General features: G+C 50.2%; 1 protein-coding gene across 3 annotated transcripts in view; it reads right to left on the reverse strand.

Moving 5' to 3' along the window:
* The window catches only part of LOC140430417 (rifampicin phosphotransferase-like), a 210,051-nt gene that overhangs the window by 107,561 nt on the left and 80,559 nt on the right, over positions 1–21,931 (reverse strand). For all 3 annotated transcript variants that reach the window (XR_011949419.1, XM_072517887.1, XM_072517885.1), the window contains exons 8-11: positions 19,031–19,083; positions 1,586–1,713; positions 1,175–1,331; positions 898–1,084 (exon numbers count right to left, since the gene is read on the reverse strand). Coding sequence is in view for 2 of the 3 variants with exons in the window: in XM_072517887.1 (XP_072373988.1) it covers positions 898–1,084; positions 1,175–1,331; positions 1,586–1,713; positions 19,031–19,083 (525 nt within the window). In the remaining variant the exon portion in view is untranslated. The remainder of the gene's footprint in view (positions 1–897; positions 1,085–1,174; positions 1,332–1,585; positions 1,714–19,030; positions 19,084–21,931) is intronic.

Consider the following 21,931-nt stretch of genomic DNA (forward strand, 5'->3'; position numbering starts at 1 on the left):
CTTCATTTGAAGCCTACTTGTGACAATAAGTGATTTTCATTTTCATTTCATATAAACAAGTCAAACTTTGATACCCATTCAGCCATCTTCTGAATCGGAGTGAGGGGTGTTGAGGCAAGTGAGGCTATCTATAATCGTATTAATTTATCTCTTTCCTACATTGGAGAGAGAGTGGGTTTGGTGTGGGACAATGATATCTGCAGTGAGATCAGCAATATGGAGGCTGACAATGGAAGAGTGGATGCTGGTTTTAGGGACCATTTCTGACAACTGGAAGAGGGCCATGGTTGGGATGGTTTTTTTTTGTGGGCACTTTTTGGATATATAGTCCGTCAACATTTGGTGACCCAAAATAAGTGAACAGAAGAGCATTGAACACCACCATAAGATTCCCCTCCAAGTCACACAACAATTTCTCATTGATGTGAAGGATCTGAGGGGGTTTAAACCCTAGAGATGTGAAGCGTAATTCTCCGTCACGCCGCACCAGATTTCTGGTGTGGAAGGCTCCCGGGGTTCACGGTCTCGCCAGCTGGCCAATGGGGTTTCCCATTGTGGGCAGCCCCACGCCGTCGGAAAATCCCCGGGCTGCCGGCGCAACGGAGAATCCCGACAGCGGAGAATCCAGCACGTGGTTTTCGCTTTCCAGCAATTTACAGAAATGCCTTCTCTGCCTGAGCCAGCAGGCATAGGGCACGGGTGAGTTTTAAAGCAGTGGGTTTTTTTTCACTGTCTATTTGGTTTTGATGGCAGGGAGGGGCCCTATGTAGCCTCTGACCTTTTATCCCTGCTTAAGCTGTTATCATGTTTGCCCTCAATCACCGTTTTGCTCCTCACCAACCAAAAACTCCACACAATATTCCAGCCACCTCACAACATTCTTGCTTTGTTCCCCACCTGATTCCTGATGTGTTTCTGCATTTCTGTCAGCTGTGCCAACTGAGCTCCTTTACTGCCCACCACTGCAGCGCACTGGCACGCCTCATCACAGAGTGCCAGCGCCAACTCGGAGCATTCTGGCACCACAGGTTCCTGGAACTTTTCAGCTGGCATGAAGTCTGGAGCCTGTCGGCCGCTTTCATTTCTAAACAAAGGGAAAAGGAAATCCATTATTTTCTCAGTGTTAAAAAAACGTTTTGGTAACTGTATTGATTAGCTATTCACAAAAACCTACCTGTAATGAAATTCAATTATGCCCCAGCCACGAACAGTTAAATTCAAACGGTAATTGGCTACACATTCATGGATTCTACCGCCCCAGGTCAGACCTCCATACATGACAGGGGATGCATTTTTATCAATTGACACTTGTAGGTGATATAACTGTCCTCCTATAAATGGAAAGAGAAATGTGTAATAATAGCAAATTTTAAAAATAGATGATGCCCCAAAAGTATATATGCATTTATATATTTTAATAACAAACTGGTTCCACGTAGACCAAAGTTTGCAGTTTGTAATTGCTATAGTCAATACGTGGTACAGCACCGTTTTATTATACGATTTATTGCGCCTGTCTAGCAGCGCAATATGTAAATGCACACGCACAAGTGAATTCAGCAACCAATACATCTTCTCTTCTCACCTGCTGTGAAGCTGATTCTGTACAGGTCGGCAATGATTCCGTCATCAGCGATATCTGCTAAAGAGGCGTCCGACCAGTCAATCCCGGCCTTCCTCCCATTTGGAAACATCACATAACCTATTTTCATGCTGGAAGAAAATCATCAGCTATTTACAAATTGAACAAGTTTAAGCTTCTTTTGAGGTTATTCTAAGTTAAAGGCGCCATACAAAGTTTTTCATTGCGCAGAATTTTACGTTGTTGAAGGATTAAAACATTGATTACTAATATTGCACACTTCAAGCCATTTGGCATTGAAATGCATGAAGGATGTGGAGTTGTTGCACGTACCAATTACAGTGGCAGCCTTCAGTCCTGCAAGTCAATGGTGGCCAACTCTGTATTAAGCCCATCTCCCATACTGTGATAACTCAAACCTCGTCAAAATTAACAAAGACTCTGGGTTTCCCAAACATCAGGTGCCCCTCTTGACCTCGCCAAAGGAATGCAAAGCATCTTATTTTTTATTCTTTCATGAGATGTGGACATCGCTGGATGGCCAAAATTTATTATCCATCCCAGTTTGCCCTGGACCTGAGCAACCATCTCAAAATCAACCACACTGCTGGGGGCCTGAAGTCAGATGTAGGGCAGACAAGGACAGCAGATTTGCTTCCCCTTCAGGGCATGAGTGACCAGATGGGTTTTTACAACAATTGACACAAGCAAACTTTTAATTCCAGATTTCTATTGAACTCAAATTTCACCCTCTGCTGTGGTGGAACCCAGGCCCACAGGACGGTGGTCCTGCACACTGCAAGTCTGGGGGCCAAACCACCTCCGATGTCCTCTAAAACTTTAGCCTGGTGCCTCGAGGGTTCCAGTTTTATTGTGTCCCGATGAGGAGGCAGAGCTGAGAACTTTCCAATGGAGGGGTACGGTTAAAGAAAGACTTACACATTTCATTCTCTTATTCATATTGCTGCTAACCAGCGGTAGAGGCAGAAAATGAGAAGCAAACTAACACTCAAAAACAGAAAGCACACTGTCTCTCTTCGCTCTCAATCTAGATGCATCACTATGGGGCTAGTTTAGCACAGGGCTACACAGCTGGCTTTGAAAGCAGACCAAGGCAGGCCAGCAGCACGGTTCAATTCCCGTATCAGCCTCCCCAAACAGGCGCTGGAATGTGGCGACTAGGGGCTTTTCACAGTAACTTCATTGAAGCCTACTTGTGACAATGAGCGATTTTTATTTCATTTTCATTTAAAATTTTCACATTGACCTGTTGGACATGCACATACTGACTTACCCACCAAACAGGGCAAAAAGGGTGAGGAATGATCATGATGGTGAAATGAATTGAGATACTTCTCACCAACAAAATCTCCCATTTGGTTCAGTGTCGAAAGCAGTTTCTCTTAAATCAGCTTTCTACTATCTGGTTTCATATCCCGATTCCTGTTTAGAACCGTGGGCAGAGAAATTAAGACAGGTGTTTGGAGCATCTAAACCAGACAGCTCCAGCTTCGTAGCACTTGTCAACCTTAATCAGCAGTCTACCTAGCAGAAGATAACTCTGATTTCAAAACCTCCAGCTGTGGGTTAACTGACGTATACGCCAGGTTACTCTGTGGAAGAACACAAGTAGTGCCAATGGAGTGGACGCCAATGTCAAGGGTAAATGAGACTCTTCAATGCATAGCCCATCTAGGAGAAGGAATGCTCCAAAATCGAGCCAGCAGCCTTCCTGCTGCTATGCTTGTAGTATGCATTGCACCAATGTACTATAAGCTGCCTTGGATGAGGGAGTGGGTGAGGTTCTGCACAATCCCCACCCACTGAAATATATTCAACATACAGGTTGTTTGACAAGTCATCGATCAAAACAACAGATATACTGGGCACAATCGAATAGTCTCATCACGCCCGACTCGGTGATGTGACGAGGCCGCTAAATCCTGTGAGAGGCCTCTCGCGAGATTTGCCACGCACAGAACGCCTCATGAGATCCAACGAGATCTAACGTCACCCAGCGAGGGAGAGATACAGATTAACATACTTAATAGCTCATTTAAATATGTCTGCGCCCGATTCTGCAGGCTCTGGGCGGTGTGTTTCTTACTAAGGTCAGAAAATCGACAGAGTCCCATTTTATAGCAGGGTCATTCTCGGAGAAACACCCTGCTACACACGCTCAGAGCAGGACTCTAGCGCCTCTACAGCCCTCGCAGCCAGGCCATTCCAGACCATCACCACCCTCGGGCTAAAATAGTTTTTCCTCACATCCCTCCTTAACCATCTGCCCCTCACCTTGAACTTGTGTTCCCTCGTAACCGACCGTTCAACTAAGTGGAACAGCTGCTCCCTATACACCCTGTCCATACCCCTCAAAAACATATCCCAATAACCTTGCACATTCTCTCTTTTTAGATAGCAATCCAATTCCTTTTTGATTATGCCATTGAACATGCCTCCACCACTCACTCAGGAAGTTCATTCCAGAAATTGTGCTCGTATCACTTTTACTCCTTTTGCCAATTATTTTGAATCTGTGCCCTCTAGTTCTTAACGCTCTCAAATGGGAACAATTTCTCACTTTCCACCTCAGGATCTTGAATATTCTCTTGGGAAAACACCCTTCCTTGTGCAATCTATCCTCACAGCTCCAGTTCATTATCTCTGGAATCATTCCTGTGAATCTCCTTTGGGCTCGTTAGTGTCTATGCTACAACAATGGCACATACAGACAATGTCAAAGAAGCATTCTACGAGGATCTCTGCAAGATACTTAGAGGGGCTATCCCACCAGTACAAACTCAATATTTTTGACGTGGAGGACTAACTGTAACACAGGGAGAGGAGTACTCAGGCAATATGGTACTCCAGAGCAAACCCCAATGGCCAACTCCTTCGCTTTGAGTGCAGTGAATTTGACCGAACTACCACGAACACAATCTTCCAGGAAGCAGACAGACCGAAAACAACATGATTGCACTCTAGATCTAAACATATGTTGGGCTACAATGTTGTACAACAGAGAGAAAATAAGAACGCTTGCTCTACATGCTCCCTCACAGTTGCATGTAAGTTCCCAGCATCAGCTTGTCAGGAGACTTGTGTCTTTGAAGATAAAATCTAAAGTTTTTTGGCACAGGGTAACGCCACAAAGAAAGATTTTCCCAACTGTTCTTGAAGACATGCTGTGGTAAACCGCTGTTGCACCTATATTAGGTGATGTACGGTAGGACCTGTACTACAGGTTCGCCGGTAGCCTCTGCCTGCTGGCTCCGCCCAGTAGGAGTATAAATATGCGTGTCCTCTATTCAGCAGCCATTTCGCCAGCTGCTGTGTGAGGCCACACATCTTACTGCAATAAAGCCACAGTTATCCCCAAACTGAGTCTTTGTACAATTGATCGTGCATCAACTTATTGCTGTAAGATTTCCTAGAAGATGGACCTCCGAATCAAACCACATCGCCTGCAGTTGGATCTGCAATCGAGTGACACCAGAAAGGACTTTAATCACTGGCTAGCCTGCTTTGAGGCCTACATCAACTCAGCGACCACCCCTCTGACGGAGGCTCAGAAGATACAGAACCTGTACTCAAGGTTGAGCTCCAGCGTGTTTCCGCTGATCCAGGACGCCCAAACTACACGGACGCCATGGCGCTCCTCAAAGAAAACTACACACAGAAAGCGAACACACTCTTTGCCCGACATGTACTCGCTCTCAACTCCCTGGTGAGATCATAGAAGACATCAGACGGGCCCTAATCCCACTCGTTCGGGACTGTGACTGTCAGGCCGTTACGGCCACCGAGCATTCTAACCTTCTTATGCGCGATGATTTTGAAACGGGGATTGGGTTGGACCTCATTCGCCAAAGACTGCTTAAAGGGGCCACGCTCGACCTAGCGGAGACTAAGAAGCTAGCACTCTCCATGACGGTCGCCTCACGTAATGCTCAGGCCTACCCCTCCGACCGCGCACCCCACCCCTCCTATCCCTCGTGGACCCCACAAACGGCCACCCCAGCCGGGGCTTTACCCAGCCAATACGCTTGCGCCACACACCAATCCACGAACCCCGGGGATCGCCAATGTTACTTCTGCGGCCAGCAGAGGCACCCTCACCAACGCTGCCCGGCCCGCGCTGCCATTTACAAGGCTTGCAGCAAAAAGTGCAACTTCACCATAGTGTGCCAGGCCCGCGCAGTCGCCGCTATCGCCCCCTCCCCTCTGACCCACACACAATGGGTGCCGCCATCTTCATCCCGGACCACGCACGGCCAATGGGCGCTGCCATCTTCACCTCCCCAGACCAAGCGCAGCCAGTCAGCCAGTGGGCGCCGCCATCTTCACCTCCCGGGGCCACGCACGGCCAGTGGGCGCCGCCATCTTCACCTCCCGGGGCCACGCATGGCCAGTGGGCGCCGCCATCTTCACCTCCCGGGGCATTCCACGTTCTCCATCTTCGGACACCAGCAACGACCAACCGCAGCTCCCCTCAATGATGCTCGACCAGTCTCATCCACACAACCTGGCCACTGCTTCGACTACGGTGAAAATCAACGGCCACGTGACCTCTTGCCTGCTGAACTCCAGGAGCACAGAAAGCTTCATCCACCCGGATACGGTAAGGCGTTGCTCCCTCGCAGTCCACCCCGCCAATCAAAGAATCTCCCCGGCCTCCGGATCCCATTCCGTCGTGATCCGGGGGTTCTGCACGGTCACTCTCACGGTCCAGGGCGTAGAATTCAGCGGCTTCCGCCTCTGCATCCTTCCTAATCTCTGCGCTGCACTACTACTAGGCCTGGACTTCCAGTGTAATCTCCAGAGCCTCGCCCTCAAATTCGGCGGGCCCCTATCACCCCTGAAAATCAGCAGCGTCGCGAGCCTAAAGGTTGACCCACCCTCCCTCTTCGCCAATCTAACTTAGGATTGTAAACCCGTTGACACCAGGAGCAGACGGTACAGCACCCAGGACAAGATCTTCATCAGGTCCGAGGTCCAGCGGCTGCTTCGGGAAGGCATCATCGAGGCCCTGGGGAGAAACACAGAATGGTCGTGGACTACAGCCAGACCATCAATCGGTACACGCAGCTTGACGCGTACCACCTCCCACGCATATCTGATATGGACAATCAGCTTGCGCAGTACAGGGTCTTCTCAACGATAGATCTAAAATCCGCCTACCACCAGCTCCCCATTCGTAAATCGAACCGTCCATACATTGCTTTCAAGGCGGACGGTCGGCTCTATCACTTCCTCAGGGTTCCCTTCGGCGTCACTAATGGGGTCTCGGTCTTCCAAAGGGAGATGGACCGAATGGTCGACCGGTACGGTTTACGGGCCACCTTTCCGTACCTAGACAATGTCACCATCTGCGGCCATGACCAGCAGGACCACGATGCCAACCTTGCTAAATTCCTCTGCACCGCCTCTCTCCTCAACCTCACCTACAACAAGGAGAAGTGCGTGTTCAGCACAACCCGCTTAGCCATCCTCGGCTAAGTGGTCCAGAACGGAGTTCTGGGGCCCGATCCCGATGCATGCGCCTCCTCATGGAGCTCCCCCTCCCCCACTGCCCCAAGGCCCTCAAACGCTGCCTGGGGTTCTTCTCCTACTACGCCCAGTGGATCCCAAACTACGCGGACAAGGCTCGCCCACTCATTTAGTCCACCCACTTTCCCCTTCTGGCTGAGGCACAACAGGCCTTCGCCCGTATCAGAGCTGATATAGCCAAGGCCGGGATGCACGTAGTAGACGACACACTGCCCTTTCAAGTAGAAAGTGACGCATCAGATGTCGCCTTAGCCGGTACCCTCAATCAGGCAGGCAGACCTGTGGCATTCTTTTCCGTTCACTTCAAGCCTCAAAATTCGGCACTCGTCCGTCGAAAAAGAGGCCCAAGCTATCGTTGAAGCTGTGCGGCATTGGAGGCATTACCTGGCCGGCAGGAGATTCACTCTCCTCACTGACTAACGGTCGGTAGCCTTCATGTTCAACAACACTTGGCTAAAGGTAGACAAGTCTCCTGGCCCTGATGGAATGCATCCCAGAGTGCTAAAAGAGATGGCTAGGGAAATTGCAAATGCACTAGTGATAATTTACCAAATATCACTAGACTCTGGGGTGGTCCCGGCAGATTGGAAATTAGCAAACGTGACACCACTGTTTAAAAAAGGAGGTAGGCAGAAAGCGGGTAATTATAGGCCAGTGAGCTTAACTTCGGTAGTAGGGAAGATGCTGGAATCTATCATCAAGGAAGAAATAGCGAGGCATCTGGATGGAAATTGTCCCATTGGACAGACGCAGCATGGGTTCGTAAAGGGCAGGTCGTGCCTAACTAATTTAGTGGAATTTTTTGAGGACATTAACAGTGCGGTAGATAACGGGGAGCCAATGGATGTGGTATATCTGGATTTCCAGAAAGCCTTTGACAAGGTGCCACACAAAAGGTTGCTGCATAAGATAAAGATGCATGGCATTAAGGGGAAAGTAGTAGCATGGATAGAGGATTGGTTAATTAATAGAAAGCAAAGAGTGGGGATTAATGGGTGATTCTCTGGTTGGCAATCAGTAGCTAGTGGTGTCCCTCAGGGATCAGTGTTGGGCCCACAACTGTTCACAATTTACATAGATGATTTGGAGTTGGGGACCAAGGGCAATGTGTCCAAGTTTGCAGACGACACTAAGATAAGTGGTAAAGCAAAAAGTGCAGAGGATACTGGAAGTCTGCAGAGGGATTTGGATAGGCTAAGTGAATGGGCTAGGGTCTGGCAGATGGAATACAATGTTAACAAATGTGAGGTTATCCATTTTGGTAGGAATAACAGCAAAAGGGATTATTATTTAAATGATAAAATATTAAAACATTCTGCTGTGCAGAGAGACCTGGGTGTGCTAGTGCATGAGTCGCAAAAAGTTGGTTTTCAGGTGCAACAGGTGATTAAGAAGGCAAATGGAATTTTGTCCTTCATTGCTAGAGGGATGGAGTTTAAGAATAGGGAGGTTCTGCTGCAATTGTATAAGGTGTTAGTGAGGCCACACCTGGAGTATTGTGTTCAGTTTTGGTCTCCTTACTTGAGAAAGGACGTACTGGCACTGGAGGGTGTGCAGAGGAGATTCACTAGGTTAATCCCAGAGCTGAAGGGGTTGGATTACGAGGAGAGGTTGAGTAGACTGGGACTGTACTCGTTGGAATTTAGAAGGATGAGGGGGGATCTTATCGAAACATATAAGATTATGAAGGGAATAGATAGGATAGATGCGGGCAGGTTGTTTCCACTGGCGGGTGAAAGCAGAACTAGGGGGCACAGCCTCAAAATAAGGGGAAGTAGATTTAGGACTGAGTTTAGGAGGAACTTCTTCACCCAAAGGGTTGTGAATCTATGGAATTCCTTGCCCAGTGAAGCAGTCGAGGCTCCTTCATTAAATGTTTTTAAGATAAAGATAGATAGTTTTTTGAAGAATAAAGGGATTAAGGGTTATGGTGTTCGGGCCGGAAAGTGGAGCTGAGTCCACAAAAGATCAGCCATGATCTCATTGAATGGTGGAGCAGGCTCGAGGGGCCAGCTGGCCTACTCCTGCCCTAGTTCTTATGTTCTTATGTTCTTATGTTCTAATACGCAGCTGGGCAAGATCAAAAATGACAAAGTCTTGCGGTGGAGAATCGAGCTCTCCACCTATAATTACAAGATTCTGTACCACCCTGGCAAACTCAACGAGCCCCCAGACGCCCTATCCCGAGGTACGTGTGCCAGCGCACAAGTAGACCGACTCCGGGCCCTACACGACAGCCTTTGTCACCCAGGGGTCACACGGTTGTACCATCTTGTCAAGGCTCGCAATCTGTCCTACTCCGTCGAGGAAGTACGGACAGTCACCAGGGACTGCCAGGTCTGTGCGGAGTGCAAGCCGCACTTTTACCGGCCAGACAGTGGGCACCTGGTGAAAGCCTCCTGCCCCTCTGAACGCCTCAGCGTGGATTTCATAGGGCCCCTCCCCTCCACTGACCGTAACACGTATATTCTCAGTGTGGTCGATGAGTACTCCAGGTTCCCCTTCGCCATCCCCTGCCCCGTCATCATCAAGGCACACAACACAATCTTCGCTCTGTTCGGTTTCCCCGCCTACATCTGCAGTGACAGGGGATCCTCATTCATGAGTGATGAACTGCATCAGTTCCTGCACAGCAGGGGTATCGCTTCCAGCAGGACGACCAGCTATAACCCCTGGGGAAACAGGCAGGTAGAGAGGGAGAACGGGACGGTTGGAGGGCCGTCCAACTGGCCCTACGGTCCAGGAACCTCCCAGCCTCTCGTTGGCAGTAGGTCCTCCCTGATGCACTCCACTCCATTTGGTCACTACTGTGCACAGCTACGAATAACACACCCCATGAACGCCAATTTGCCTTCCCCAGGAAGTCCACATCCGGGGTGTCACTCCTGACTTGGCTCGCAGCTCCAGGACCGGTCCTGCTCTGTAGGCACGTCCGACTCCACAAGGCAGACCCGTTGGTGGATAGGGTGCACTTGCTCCATGCCAACCCCCAGTATGCCTATGTGGCGTACCCCGACGGCCACCAAGATACTGTCTCCCTCAGGGATCTGGCACCAGCAGGTTCCACACACACACACACCTCCGGCCCGGCACCACCATCCCCTCCCCCGGCAATCCCACCATTAACCCCACCAGGACCATCCCTCCTTCCCCTGCCCACGCAAGAGGATGAAGAGGATTTTGGCATGCTCCCGGGGTCACCCGACATCAGGCCAGCACCGACGACACCAGCATCGACATCGCCACCACCGCTACGTTGCTCCCAGTAGAACGTCAAGGCACCAGACCGGTTGAATCTCTAACTGGCACCGGACTTTCAAAGGACACTTTTTTTGTCTCCTAATAAAACACTGTACATAAATTCACTACTGTATATAGTTCTCCACCACTCCCGCCGGACTCATTTTTAACAGGGGGTGAATGTGGTAAACCACTGTTGCACCTATATTAGGTGATGTAAGGTAGGACCTATACTACAGGTTCACCGGTAGCACCTGCCTGCTGGCTCCGCCCAGTAGGAGTATAAATTATGCGTGTCCTCTATTCAGCAGCCATTTCGTCAGCTGCTGTGTGAGGCCACACATCTTACTGCAATAAAGCCACAGTTATCCCCAAACTGAGTCTTTGTACAATTGATCGTGCATCAACTTATTGCTGTAAGATTTCCTAGAAGATGGACCTCCGAATCAAACCACATCGCCTGCAGTTGGATCTGCAATCGAGTGACACCAGAAAGGACTTTAATCACTGGCTAGCCTGCTTTGAGGCCTACATCAACTCAGCGACCACCCCTCTGACGGAGGCTCAGAAGATACAGAACCTGTACTCAAGGTTGAGCTCCAGCGTGTTTCCGCTGATCCAGGACGCCCAAACTACACGGGCGCCATGGCGCTCCTCAAAGAAAACTACACACAGAAAGCGAACACACTCTTTGCCCGACACGTACTCGCTCTCAACTCCCTGGTGAGATCATAGAAGACATCAGACGGGCCCTAATCCCACTCGTCCGGGACTGTGACTGTCAGGCCGTTACGGCCACCGAGCATTCTAACCTTCTTATGCGCGATGATTTTGAAACGGGGATTGGGTTGGACCTCATTCGCCAAAGACTGCTTGAAGGGGCCACGCTCGACCTAGCGGAGACTAAGAAGCTAGCACTCTCCATGACGGTCGCCTCACGTAATGCTCAGGCCTCCCCCTCCGACCGCGCACCCCACCCCTCCTATCCCTCGTGGACCCCACAAACGGCCACCCCAGCCGGGGCTTTACCCAGCCAATACGCTTGCGCCACACACCAATCCACGAACCCCGGGGATCGCCAATGTTACTTCTGCGGCCAGCAGAGGCACCCTCACCAACGCTGCCCGGCCCGCGCTGCCATTTACAAGGCTTGCAGCAAAAAGTGCAACTTCACCATAGTGTGCCCGCCCGCGCAGTCGCCGCTATCGCCCCCTCCCCTCTGACCCACACACAATGGGTGCCGCCATCTTCATCCCGGACCACGCACGGCCAATGGGCGCTGCCATCTTCACCTCCCCAGACCAAGCGCAGCCAGTCAGCCAGTGGGCGCCGCCATCTTCACCTCCCGGGGCCACGCACGGCCAGTGGGCGCCGCCATCTTCACCTCCCGGGGCCGCGAGCAGCCAGTGGCCGCCGCCAACCTCCCCCCCTCAACTGCCCGAGGACCGAGGCCTACCCGGCCAGCAACTGCCCGAGGACTGAGACCTATCCGGCCAGCAACCGCCCAAGGACCGAGGCCTATCCGGCCAGCAACCTCCCGGGGACCGTGACCAACCCGGCCAGCAACTGCCCGAGGACCAAGGCCTACACGGCCAGCAACCGCCCGAGGACCGAGGCCTACCCGGCCAGCAACTGCCCGAGGACCGAGGCCTACCTGGCCAGCAACCCCCCCAAGGACCGCGGCCTACCCAGCCAGCAACCACCTGAGGACCGAGGCCTACCCGGCCAGCGACAGGCCGAGGACCGAGGCCAACCCGACCAGTAACCACCCGAGGACCGAGGCCTACCAAGCCAGCAACCGCCCAAGGACCGAGGCCTTCCCGGCCAGCAACTGCCCGAGGACCGAGGCCTACCTGGCCAGCAACCCCCCCGAGGACCGCGGCCTACCCAGCCAGCAACCGCCTGAGGACCGAGGCCTACCAGGCCAGCAACTGCCCGAGGACCGAGGCCTGCCCGGCCAGCAACCGCCTGAGGACCGAGGCCTACCCGGCCAGCAACCGCCCGAGGACCGAGGCCTACCCGGCCAGCAACCGCCCGAGGACCGAGGCCTACCCGGCCAGCAACTGCCCGAGGACCGAGGCCTACCCGGCCAGCAACCGCCCGAGGACCGAGGCCTACCCGACCAGCAACCGCCCGAGGACCGAGACCTACCCGGCCAGCGTCGGCCCGAGGTACAAGACCTACCCGGCCAGCAACTGCCCGAGGACCGAGGCCTACCCGGCCAGCAACCGCCCGAGGACTGAGACCTATCCGGCCAGCAGCCGCCCGAGGACCGATACCTACCCGGCCAGCGTCGGCCCGAGGACCAAGAGCTACCCGGCCAGCAACTGCCCGAGGACCGAGGGCTACCCGGCCAGCAACCGCCTGAGGACCGAGGGCTACCCGGCCAGCAACCGCCCGAGGACCGAGGCCTACCCGGCCAGCAACCTCCCGGGGACCGTGACCAACTCGGCCAGCAACCGCCCGAGGATCGAGACCTACCCGGCCAGCAGCCACCCGAGGACAGAGACCTACCCGGCCAGCAACCGCCTGAGGACCGAGGCCTCCCCAGCTAGCAACCGCCCGAGGACCGAGGCCTACCCGGCCAGCAACCACCCAAGGACAGAGGCCTACCTGGCCAGCAACCGCCCGAGGACCGAGCCTACCCAGCCAGCAACCGCCAGAGGACCGAGGCCTAGCCGGCCAGCAACCGCCCGAGGTCCGACGCCTACACGGCCAGCAACCGCCTGAGGACCGAGGCCTACCCGGACAGCAACCGACCGAGGACCGAGACCTACCCGGCCAGCAGCCACCCGAGGACCGAGGCCTACCGGGCCAGCAACCTCCCGGGGACCGAGACCTACCCGGCCAGCAAACGCCCGAGGACCGAGACCTACCCGGCCAGCAACCGCCCGAGGACCGAGACCTACCCGGCCAGCAACCGCCCGAGGACCGAGACCTACCCGGCCAGCAACCGCCCGAGGACGGAGGCCTACCCGGCCAGCAACCGCCCGAGGTCTATCCATACAATGACGGCCCACCCAGCGATGGCCCAAGGACCGGGGTCTATCCGCCCAATGACAGCCCGCCCCGCAACGGCCCAAGGACCGGGGCATACCCGCCCAGGCACAGCCCAAAGACCCACAAAAAACTCTGTGACTTACCTGCTCCAGGTGAACTGTTGCATCCTTTCCCCGGGGTAGGCCTGACTAGGCCCACATCAGAGTCCGACCACCTGACTGCTTCCTCCAATCTCTGACCACGTGACCTGACCCTACCACGTGGTTTTCAGCCTGTCCATCACCCTGAAGTACCACCACCACTAAGGCCAATCTCGGCATGACGTGACTGCGGGGGCGCAAGGCTTCACCAGCGAAATAGCAATGCCCGAGCCAACCCCAAAGCGACAGGTACCCACCTGACCATACCAGAAGGTGCACCTGATCTCGCAGCCCCACGATACCAGACCAACCACGCACAACCCCCTCCAGTGAACCTGCCACCGCCATCATCATCCACGACCCCTCCGAACGTAACCACCTACCTTAAGGAAATCCAGACCACCCATCTGAGGGCAGCCACTGACCCAGGAAGTGGGGAAAACGCGCCGGTCTGAAGGTGAGACTTAAATTACGTGGCTTCAAGACCCCTCTCCCCAGCCTACGCCCGGCGAACGTTCAAGCGATTGAGAACAAGCTGGATGGCCTCAACGCTAGACATACTTCCCAGAGGGAAGTGATGAACTGCTGTGTGCTCTGCTTCACCGAGTCATGGCTTATTCCGGCCACACCAGACTGCGCCATCCAACCCAAAGGTTTCTCAATCTACCTGGTGGATGGCACGATGGTCTCAGGGAAGTCGAAGGTGGCCGAGCACTCAGAGATCTCGCTGACCAGCTGGCGAATGTATTTGCAGATATCTTCAACACCTCACTTCTCCGCTACGAGGTCCCTACCTGCTTCAGGAAGACCACCATAATACCAGTACCAAAGCAGAACAAGGTAGCGTACTGGCCTCCTTGAACAGGCGCCGGAATGTGGCGAAATGGGGCTTTTCAGAGTCACCTCATCGAAGCCGACTTGTGACAATAAGCGATTTTCATTTCATTTCATTCATTGCAACTCTCTATAGCTAGAATCAGTGCGTTTTTTCTGTGCAAGATGGGGAACAGTGTACATGATTTTTGCAGCACATCAAATTCAAGAAAATTCAATAAGGACCCCTATTTGCTGTTCATTGACCTGATCAAGGATTTTGATACATTACACCGCAAAGGCCACTGGAAGATTCTGCACAATTATGGCTTCTCTGAAAAGATCATCAGTACATTTTGCTCGTTTCATGCTGACCTGATGCCTGGCGTGATGCAAAGTGGGATGTCATCAGATGCCTCTCCTGTCACCTATGGCACCATTGATGTGGCTGTGTCCGGGCTCCAGCACTGTTTGCCATATACTTCTCGGCCATGCTCCCACAATGCATTCAATGGCCTTCACAGGAGTACACATTCAATTCAGGACAGATGGCAACCTCTTCATCTTGCAATAGCTGAAGGTTACTCATGTTCACAGAATAACTGCTGACTGAACTTTTTGTTGGCAGATGTCTTTGCTCTCACAGCACATGGTTCAGAAGACATTCAGCTGCTTACTGTTTGCTTTGGCCAGATAAGACGTCTGAAGGTGACAGATATCTTTTATCAGCCACTCCTGGACCCCACAGTCACTATCAACAATACACTTCTCTGCAGAGTACAGAAGTTGTGCTATCTTGGGAGTATCTTCTGCAATAACACTTCAAAATCGACCAACGCCTGGCTAAAGCAAGCTCAGCATGTTTCTACCAGGCAGTGAGCCTTACATCATTTCTTTGTGCTGCAAGGTTGGGGCAATCCACCAGCATCGCATAAAACACCGTGAAGTGTTCCACCTTTGCTGCCTGAGATTGATTTGCAATATTAGGTGGCAGGACAAAACCGCGGAGAGTGAGGCACTTGCAGAGTGCTGCATGCCTGGCATTGAGAACATGCGGATCAGAGCTGCATCATGTGGGTTGCATGAAGGATTCCTGCATTCTCAAGGCAGTACTCTATAGCTAGCTGAGCATGGGAATCCACAACACAGCATGTCCCAAACTTAGATGTAAAAGACATTCTGAAAGCTAACTTCAGGGCTTGCAAGTTGGATCCAAATACAAGGATAAAAACAATGCCACACAAGAGATGTTACCAAACTGTAAAGCATTATTTATTTTAACTTGCTGAACATTCATCTGTTGAAGTAATGGGAAATTCCATGCTCACCAAATTAACACACCAGAAAACGATAGGGCTGGTACATTAAGGCCTAAGTGAATTTTGACATGTTTTAGTTACAGCCAAACAGCAGGTGGAATTTTCCAGTGTGGCCATGGACTGTTGGGAGGGGTTTAAACTAATTTGGCAGAGGAAGAGGATGCAGAATAGGGACGCAGCATAATACAGTAGAGCAATCCAGTCAGAGGTGTACAGCTCCCTCTGTATTAAGTTACAAGGGAGTAAAGCAAAGCTACATAGCCTCTACTTTAATACCACGAGTATTACAGGAAAACGGATGAGTTAAAGCCGAGGATCGGCACATGGATATGTGATATAGTAGCCATCATGGAGACGTAGTTGAGGGAAGGGCAGGATTGGCAGCTCAACATCCCAGGATATAGAATCTTCAGGTGAGACAGGGGAGGGAATGAAAGAGGAGGATTGCATTATTAGTTAAGGAGTCCGTTCTGCAGTAAGGAAAGATGATGGGCGGGATTTTCTGGTCCGCCAGCCCCGTTTTCCTGCACGTGCATCCCTGCCGGCAGCGAGATTCTCTGTTCCCACAGTCGGCCAATGGGGTTTCCCATTGTGGGTCACCCCACGCTGTCGGGAAATGTGCGGGTACACTGTCGTCAGACCAGAGGATCCCGTCGATGGAGAATTCAGCAGGATATCTTGGAGGGGGCATCAAATGAAGCTTTGTGGTTAGAGTTTAGGAATAAAAATGGGGCAGCCACACTGCTAGCGGTTTATTACAGACCCCAAGGTAGTCAGCAGGAAATTGAGGAGCAAATATATGCACAATTCGCGAAGGTATGTAAAAATATTAATAGGGTAATTATATTCGGTGATTTCAACTTTCACAACATTGATTGGGATTGTCATAGTGTTAAGGGCTTAGATGGAGTGGATTTCTTAAAGTGTGTACAGGAGAAGTTTTTAGGTCAATATGTAAAGGGTCCAACAAGTAGTGCTGGACTTAATTCTGGGTAAGGAAGCTGGACAGGTGGTTGAGGCGGTGGTTGGGGAGCATTTTAGTGATAAAGCCCATGACATGGTATAATTTAAGCTTGTTATGGTCAAGAAATACACGAGTTGCAAAAACAAATGTGGATTGGATGAGGGTGGATTTTAGTAAAATAAGGGAGGGTCTGGCAAAGGTAGACTGGGAAGAGCTACTTGTGGGGAAACTATAGAAGGAGCAGTGAATGGAGTTTAAAAAGGAAATGAGGAGGATCCAGGCCCAAAACGTTTCCTCCAGGGTGATGGGAAGGAGTAACAAGCCCAGAGAGCCATGGATGACCAGATATATTCAGCGTACGACGAGAAGGAAAAGAGAGGCTTTGAGCAAGTGCATGGGGAGCAAATCAGCAGAGGCATTAGTGGAGTACAGAAAGTGTAGGGTGGAGCTTGAGAAAGCAATTAGGAGAGCAAAGAGGGGATATGAGAAAGCTCTGGCTGGTAAAAGAGGGAAAATCCCAAGATATTGAACAAGTAAGAGTAAGTCTAAGTATATTCTGTAAGACATAAGAACAGCTTCTTCCCCACAGCAACTAGACTCCTCAATGACTCTCCCTTGGACTGATCTTTTCCCTGTAAGAAGACTATTCACGACGCCCTATGCTGCTCTTGTTTGGCCCTTGTTCCGCCCTGGAACAAATCACTATTTGTTGATGTACCTTTTGTCAATGTACTCTGTCGATTATTCTTTTACCTATATGTATGTACTGTGTACGTTCCCTCAGCCGCAGAAAAATACTTTTCACTGTACTTCGGTACATGTGACAATAAATATCAATCAATCAATTAAATATATCAATGGGAAGTGGATAACCAGGGAAAGAGTCAGGCCAATTCAGGACCAAGGTCCAACCTGTGGGTGGAGTGAGTGATGACAGAAGTCTGCTTTAGTGACTGGAAGGCAGTGTCCAGTGGCGTACCACAAGGATCTGTGCAGGGCCCCCTAATATTTGTCATTTATATAAACAACAGAGATGACATGTGGGGGAAGGATCAATAAATCCGTGGATGACACAAAGATTGGTTGGTTGGTTAACAGCGAGGTTGAGTGTCTTGAGTTACAGGAAGCTATAGATGGGTTGGTCAAATGGGCAGATACGTGACAGATGGAATTTAACCATGAAAAGTGTGAGGTGATATATTTTGGAAGGAGTAATTTGACAAGGAAATATTCAATGAATGACATGACACTAGGAAGTTCTGAGGAACAAAGGGACCTTGGCGGGTTTGTCCCTAGATCTCTGAAGGCAAAAGGGCAAGTTAATAGGGAGGTGAAAAATGCATATGGGATGCTTGCCTTTATCAATCGAGACATAAATTACGAAAGCAGGGAGGTTATGTTCGAGTTGTATATAACTTTGGTGAGGCCGTGGCTGGAGATCTATGTGCAGTTCTGGTCGCCACATTACAGGAAGGCTGTGATTTCACTGGAGGAGATACAGAGGAGATTCACCAGGATGTTGCCTCGTGTGGAACATTTAAGTTATGAAGAGAGGTGGAATAGGCTTGGGTTGTTTTCATTGGAGCAGAGAAGACAGAGGGGCAATGTGATTGAGAATGCACTGCTTGGAAGGGTGGTAGAGGCTGGTTGCCTCACATTCTTTAAAAAGTACCTGGTTGAGCACTTGGCATGTCATAACATTCAACGTTATGGACCAAGTGCTGGTAAATGGGATTAGGTAGGCAGGTCAGATATTTTTCATGTGTCGGTGCAGGCTGGATGGGCTGAAGGGAATCTACTGCACTGTGTGATTCAGTAATTCTGTGACGTACTGTTGGGGAAGCAGTGGGCCAGCCAAAAATTCCATTGACATTTGTCAGGAGTGCAAGATCTCGGTGGTCGGCAGGACAGGAAAATCCCAGCCAAATTCTAGTCCTGAAAACCTATTTTTATAAATGTGGAGTCTCATTCCTTTGGAATTTATTATTGGGGATTCTTAAAAAGTTACACATTTGAATCAACTTTTAAATTTTTTTTTCTATTTCTTATTTTTCTCTCTTAACCCCGTCTTTTTTTTTTGCTTTCTGTACATGATTTCACATTTAATTAAATATGCTAATTTATACATCAAACTCTGTATGGCTGAGTAAAGACTCTTCCTTTTGCTGTCCCTGTCTTCTGCACTGAAAGTGATATCTAGCTATTTTAATTTGCCCTGCTAAAGCCCACAACCATCCTGCGGACTGCTCGAGGCATAATGAATGGCAGCGAACTAAAAAGCCAGGCAAAGTGTTTGCATGAAGATTATTTGGGGCATATTAAATACTTTGCAATCTACATTTTATAAATTGAATGAAGTCTCTCACCTCCAGACAGAACAAGTCACAAACCTCGCAAGAGCGTGTTAGCACTCATTACTTACTTTGTGGTGGTTGCAGAAATCGAGAGTGCGATTAAATTCAATGATAATCCATTCTACAGGAAATAAGGAAACTGTTAACCTTCGGAACATGTTCCAAACAGCATCTAGCTAAATAACTCATAATAATGTAAATGCATTTGGCTAGATTCCACCCATTGAGTGATGGATGGATAGGCTAGCCCATTATATCCGTAGTCGTTATTAACACTAACATTTTAAAAAAATGATACTTCTAAACCTTTGTTGGTTCAGGACACATCATTGGGTGTTTCATGAATACTGGGACCGACCTTACACTATGACCATAAAAGATCATCAGACTTCAATAATGCAATTCATCACCACCTTCTTCAGGGCAATTAGAGAGGAATAAACTGGTCCGCATTGCTAGAGGTATCAGCACCAGTTAATATATTTTAGGGACAAGAAGATGGATTTTAATTTAAAAGGGAGAGGCTATGGATGAAGAAACAGGAAATGTGTGCATGGTGAGGTGGCCTCCAATAGCAATAGTGAATGTGAGAATCATTACCAAACACTTACTGCAAAATTCAAATCAAAGTGTAGCTATTATCAAACAAATTATTAATGGTCTGGACCTCAAGGTTATTTGAGCACAAAAATCCTAATCTAACATAAGACATGTCTAAAACACTGGTGTCAAATTATCTTCTGCGATGTTCCCATTTACAGATCCATGAGAATCTGAGTATGCATCAGGGGCGTCATTGTCCGACCCCCCCGCCGGGTCGGAGAATCGCCTGGGGCTGCCGTGAATCCCGCCCCCGCCGGTTGCCGAAGTCTCCGGCACCGGAGATTCGGCGGGGGCGGGAATCGCGCCGCGCCGGTTGGCGGGCCCCCCCGCTGGATTCTCCGGCCCGGATGGGCCGAAGTCCCACCGATAAATTGCCTGTCCCGCTGGCGTAAATTAAAGTACCTATTTACCGGCGGGACAAGGCGGCGCGGGCGGGCTCCGGGGTCCTGGGGGGGGCGCGGGGCGATCTGGCCCCAGGGGGTGCTCCCATGGTGGCCTGGCCCGCGATCGGGGCCCACCGATCCGCGGGCGGGCCTGTGCCGTGGGGGCACTCTTTCCCTTCCGCCTCCGTCACGGTCTCCACCATGGCGGAGGCGGAAGAGACTCTCTCCACTGCGCATGCGCGGGAAACTGTCAGCGGCCGCTGATGCTCCCGCGCATGCGCCGCCCCGACATGTCATTTCCGCGCCAGCTGGCGGGGCAACAAAGGCCGTTTCCGCCAGCTGGCGGGGCGGAAATCCCTCCGGCGTCGGCCTAGCCCCTCAATGTTGGGGCTCAGCCCCCAAAGATGCGGAGCATTCCGCACCTTTGGGGCGGCACGATGCCCGTCTGATTGGCGCCGTTTTGGGCGCCAGTCGGCGGACATCGCGCTGTTTGGGGGGAATTTTGCCCCCAGTTCTGCAATCCACCCCTTTGTTTGATTAATTTCTATGACTAAAAATATCTGGGCCTGTGAATCAGATTCCCACCTCAGTTTGTGAAATGCACTCGTGATGCTTGACATGCTATGCCAAAAATTGTAAAAAATTAAAGATTTAGTCATTCTGTGGGTGGTTTTGGAATTTTTCCCTTCTTAGTGATAAATGATCCATTGCAAAATAGCTCAGAGATCAACAAAGATGCTCCCAAGAATTAAACTGTTGTGTGTGATTTTCAGAAATGAACTTGTTTACATTAGGGAAGATACAATCAAGTTTGAGAAACAGATGTGAATAGAAGCAGATCGTTTAACTATTTATGTTGTTGTGGGGTGCAAGTCCAAAATTAACAAGCCTCAAAGAAGACTTGAAATGAGGAGGGTTCTTCTTGGAAGGATGTGGAAAACACCTTCATCTGATGTAGTTCACGCTGTGCTGCTGATGCCATTATTGACATGTTTCATCAGGCAAGCGATAGACGATGACAAGGTTGCATCCACGCTGAGACAATGAAAAACTATTTGAATAATAAAGGTCTCAAACTGCTGCAATTTTACAAATGTCAAATCAAACCAAGTACATTGTAAAGGGTGTATTGTATAGAATGCAAAATTAAGTAGGTAATTTGCTTTTCTTTTATATTTTAAAAGTGAATAATAATTTTCCAGTCAATATTTCCCGTCAATATTTTCATACCGTCAGTTTAGTTTATTTTTTCTGAATCAATCTTGGCGTAACTATGGCAAGCAGTTGAAGATAACGATTTGACATTTGTGTTCTTTAGTAATGAATCTCATATACTGAATATCATTTTAGAATATCAAACTACATCAATTACTTTAACCTGGATACCCATGACACTCCAGCCCAGGTTTCACCATTATCGCCTCTCCTTTGTGGCCAAAATGGAGGAAAAGACCAGAAACCCTAAGTCCCATCTCTTAAGACAGCATTTTGTATTTTTGCAGATTGACCATTTAAATCATCAATTGCCTCCACTGAATTGGGATTTTCTTTAAGGCCAGCAGTGTGAAACCCGCAATGTGCACATTAGAGCAGGTAAAAGCAGGTCTCAATTGGATAGCCTGGAGAGGTAAGCTAACCCTTTTGATATGGTAGTATCACTGTACCTCGCCAGTACACCTATGTCTTACCTCGCCAGTACATCTTTGGGCGAGGTAAGACATCATTTGGGATTGTTGAAACTAAACATGATTACACATAAAATGTGAATAAACTCACTGGAACTGGCACAGCTGTCAAACAACTGTCAAAAGATATGAGACATGGAGAGGCTAAGGACAAAGGGTGATGGGTTGACATGAGTTAGCAGGAATTTGGCGTAGGGCTAGTACAGGGCCATGGGGATATCAATGACATTGGGGTATGAGGGACTATGGCGGATGGGTGGAGAAACATGGGAGGCATAGGGGTTTATGCAGGGTCATG

This window comes from Scyliorhinus torazame, chromosome 10 (assembly GCF_047496885.1).
Source record: "Scyliorhinus torazame isolate Kashiwa2021f chromosome 10, sScyTor2.1, whole genome shotgun sequence".
Taxonomy (NCBI): Eukaryota; Metazoa; Chordata; class Chondrichthyes; order Carcharhiniformes; family Scyliorhinidae; genus Scyliorhinus; species Scyliorhinus torazame.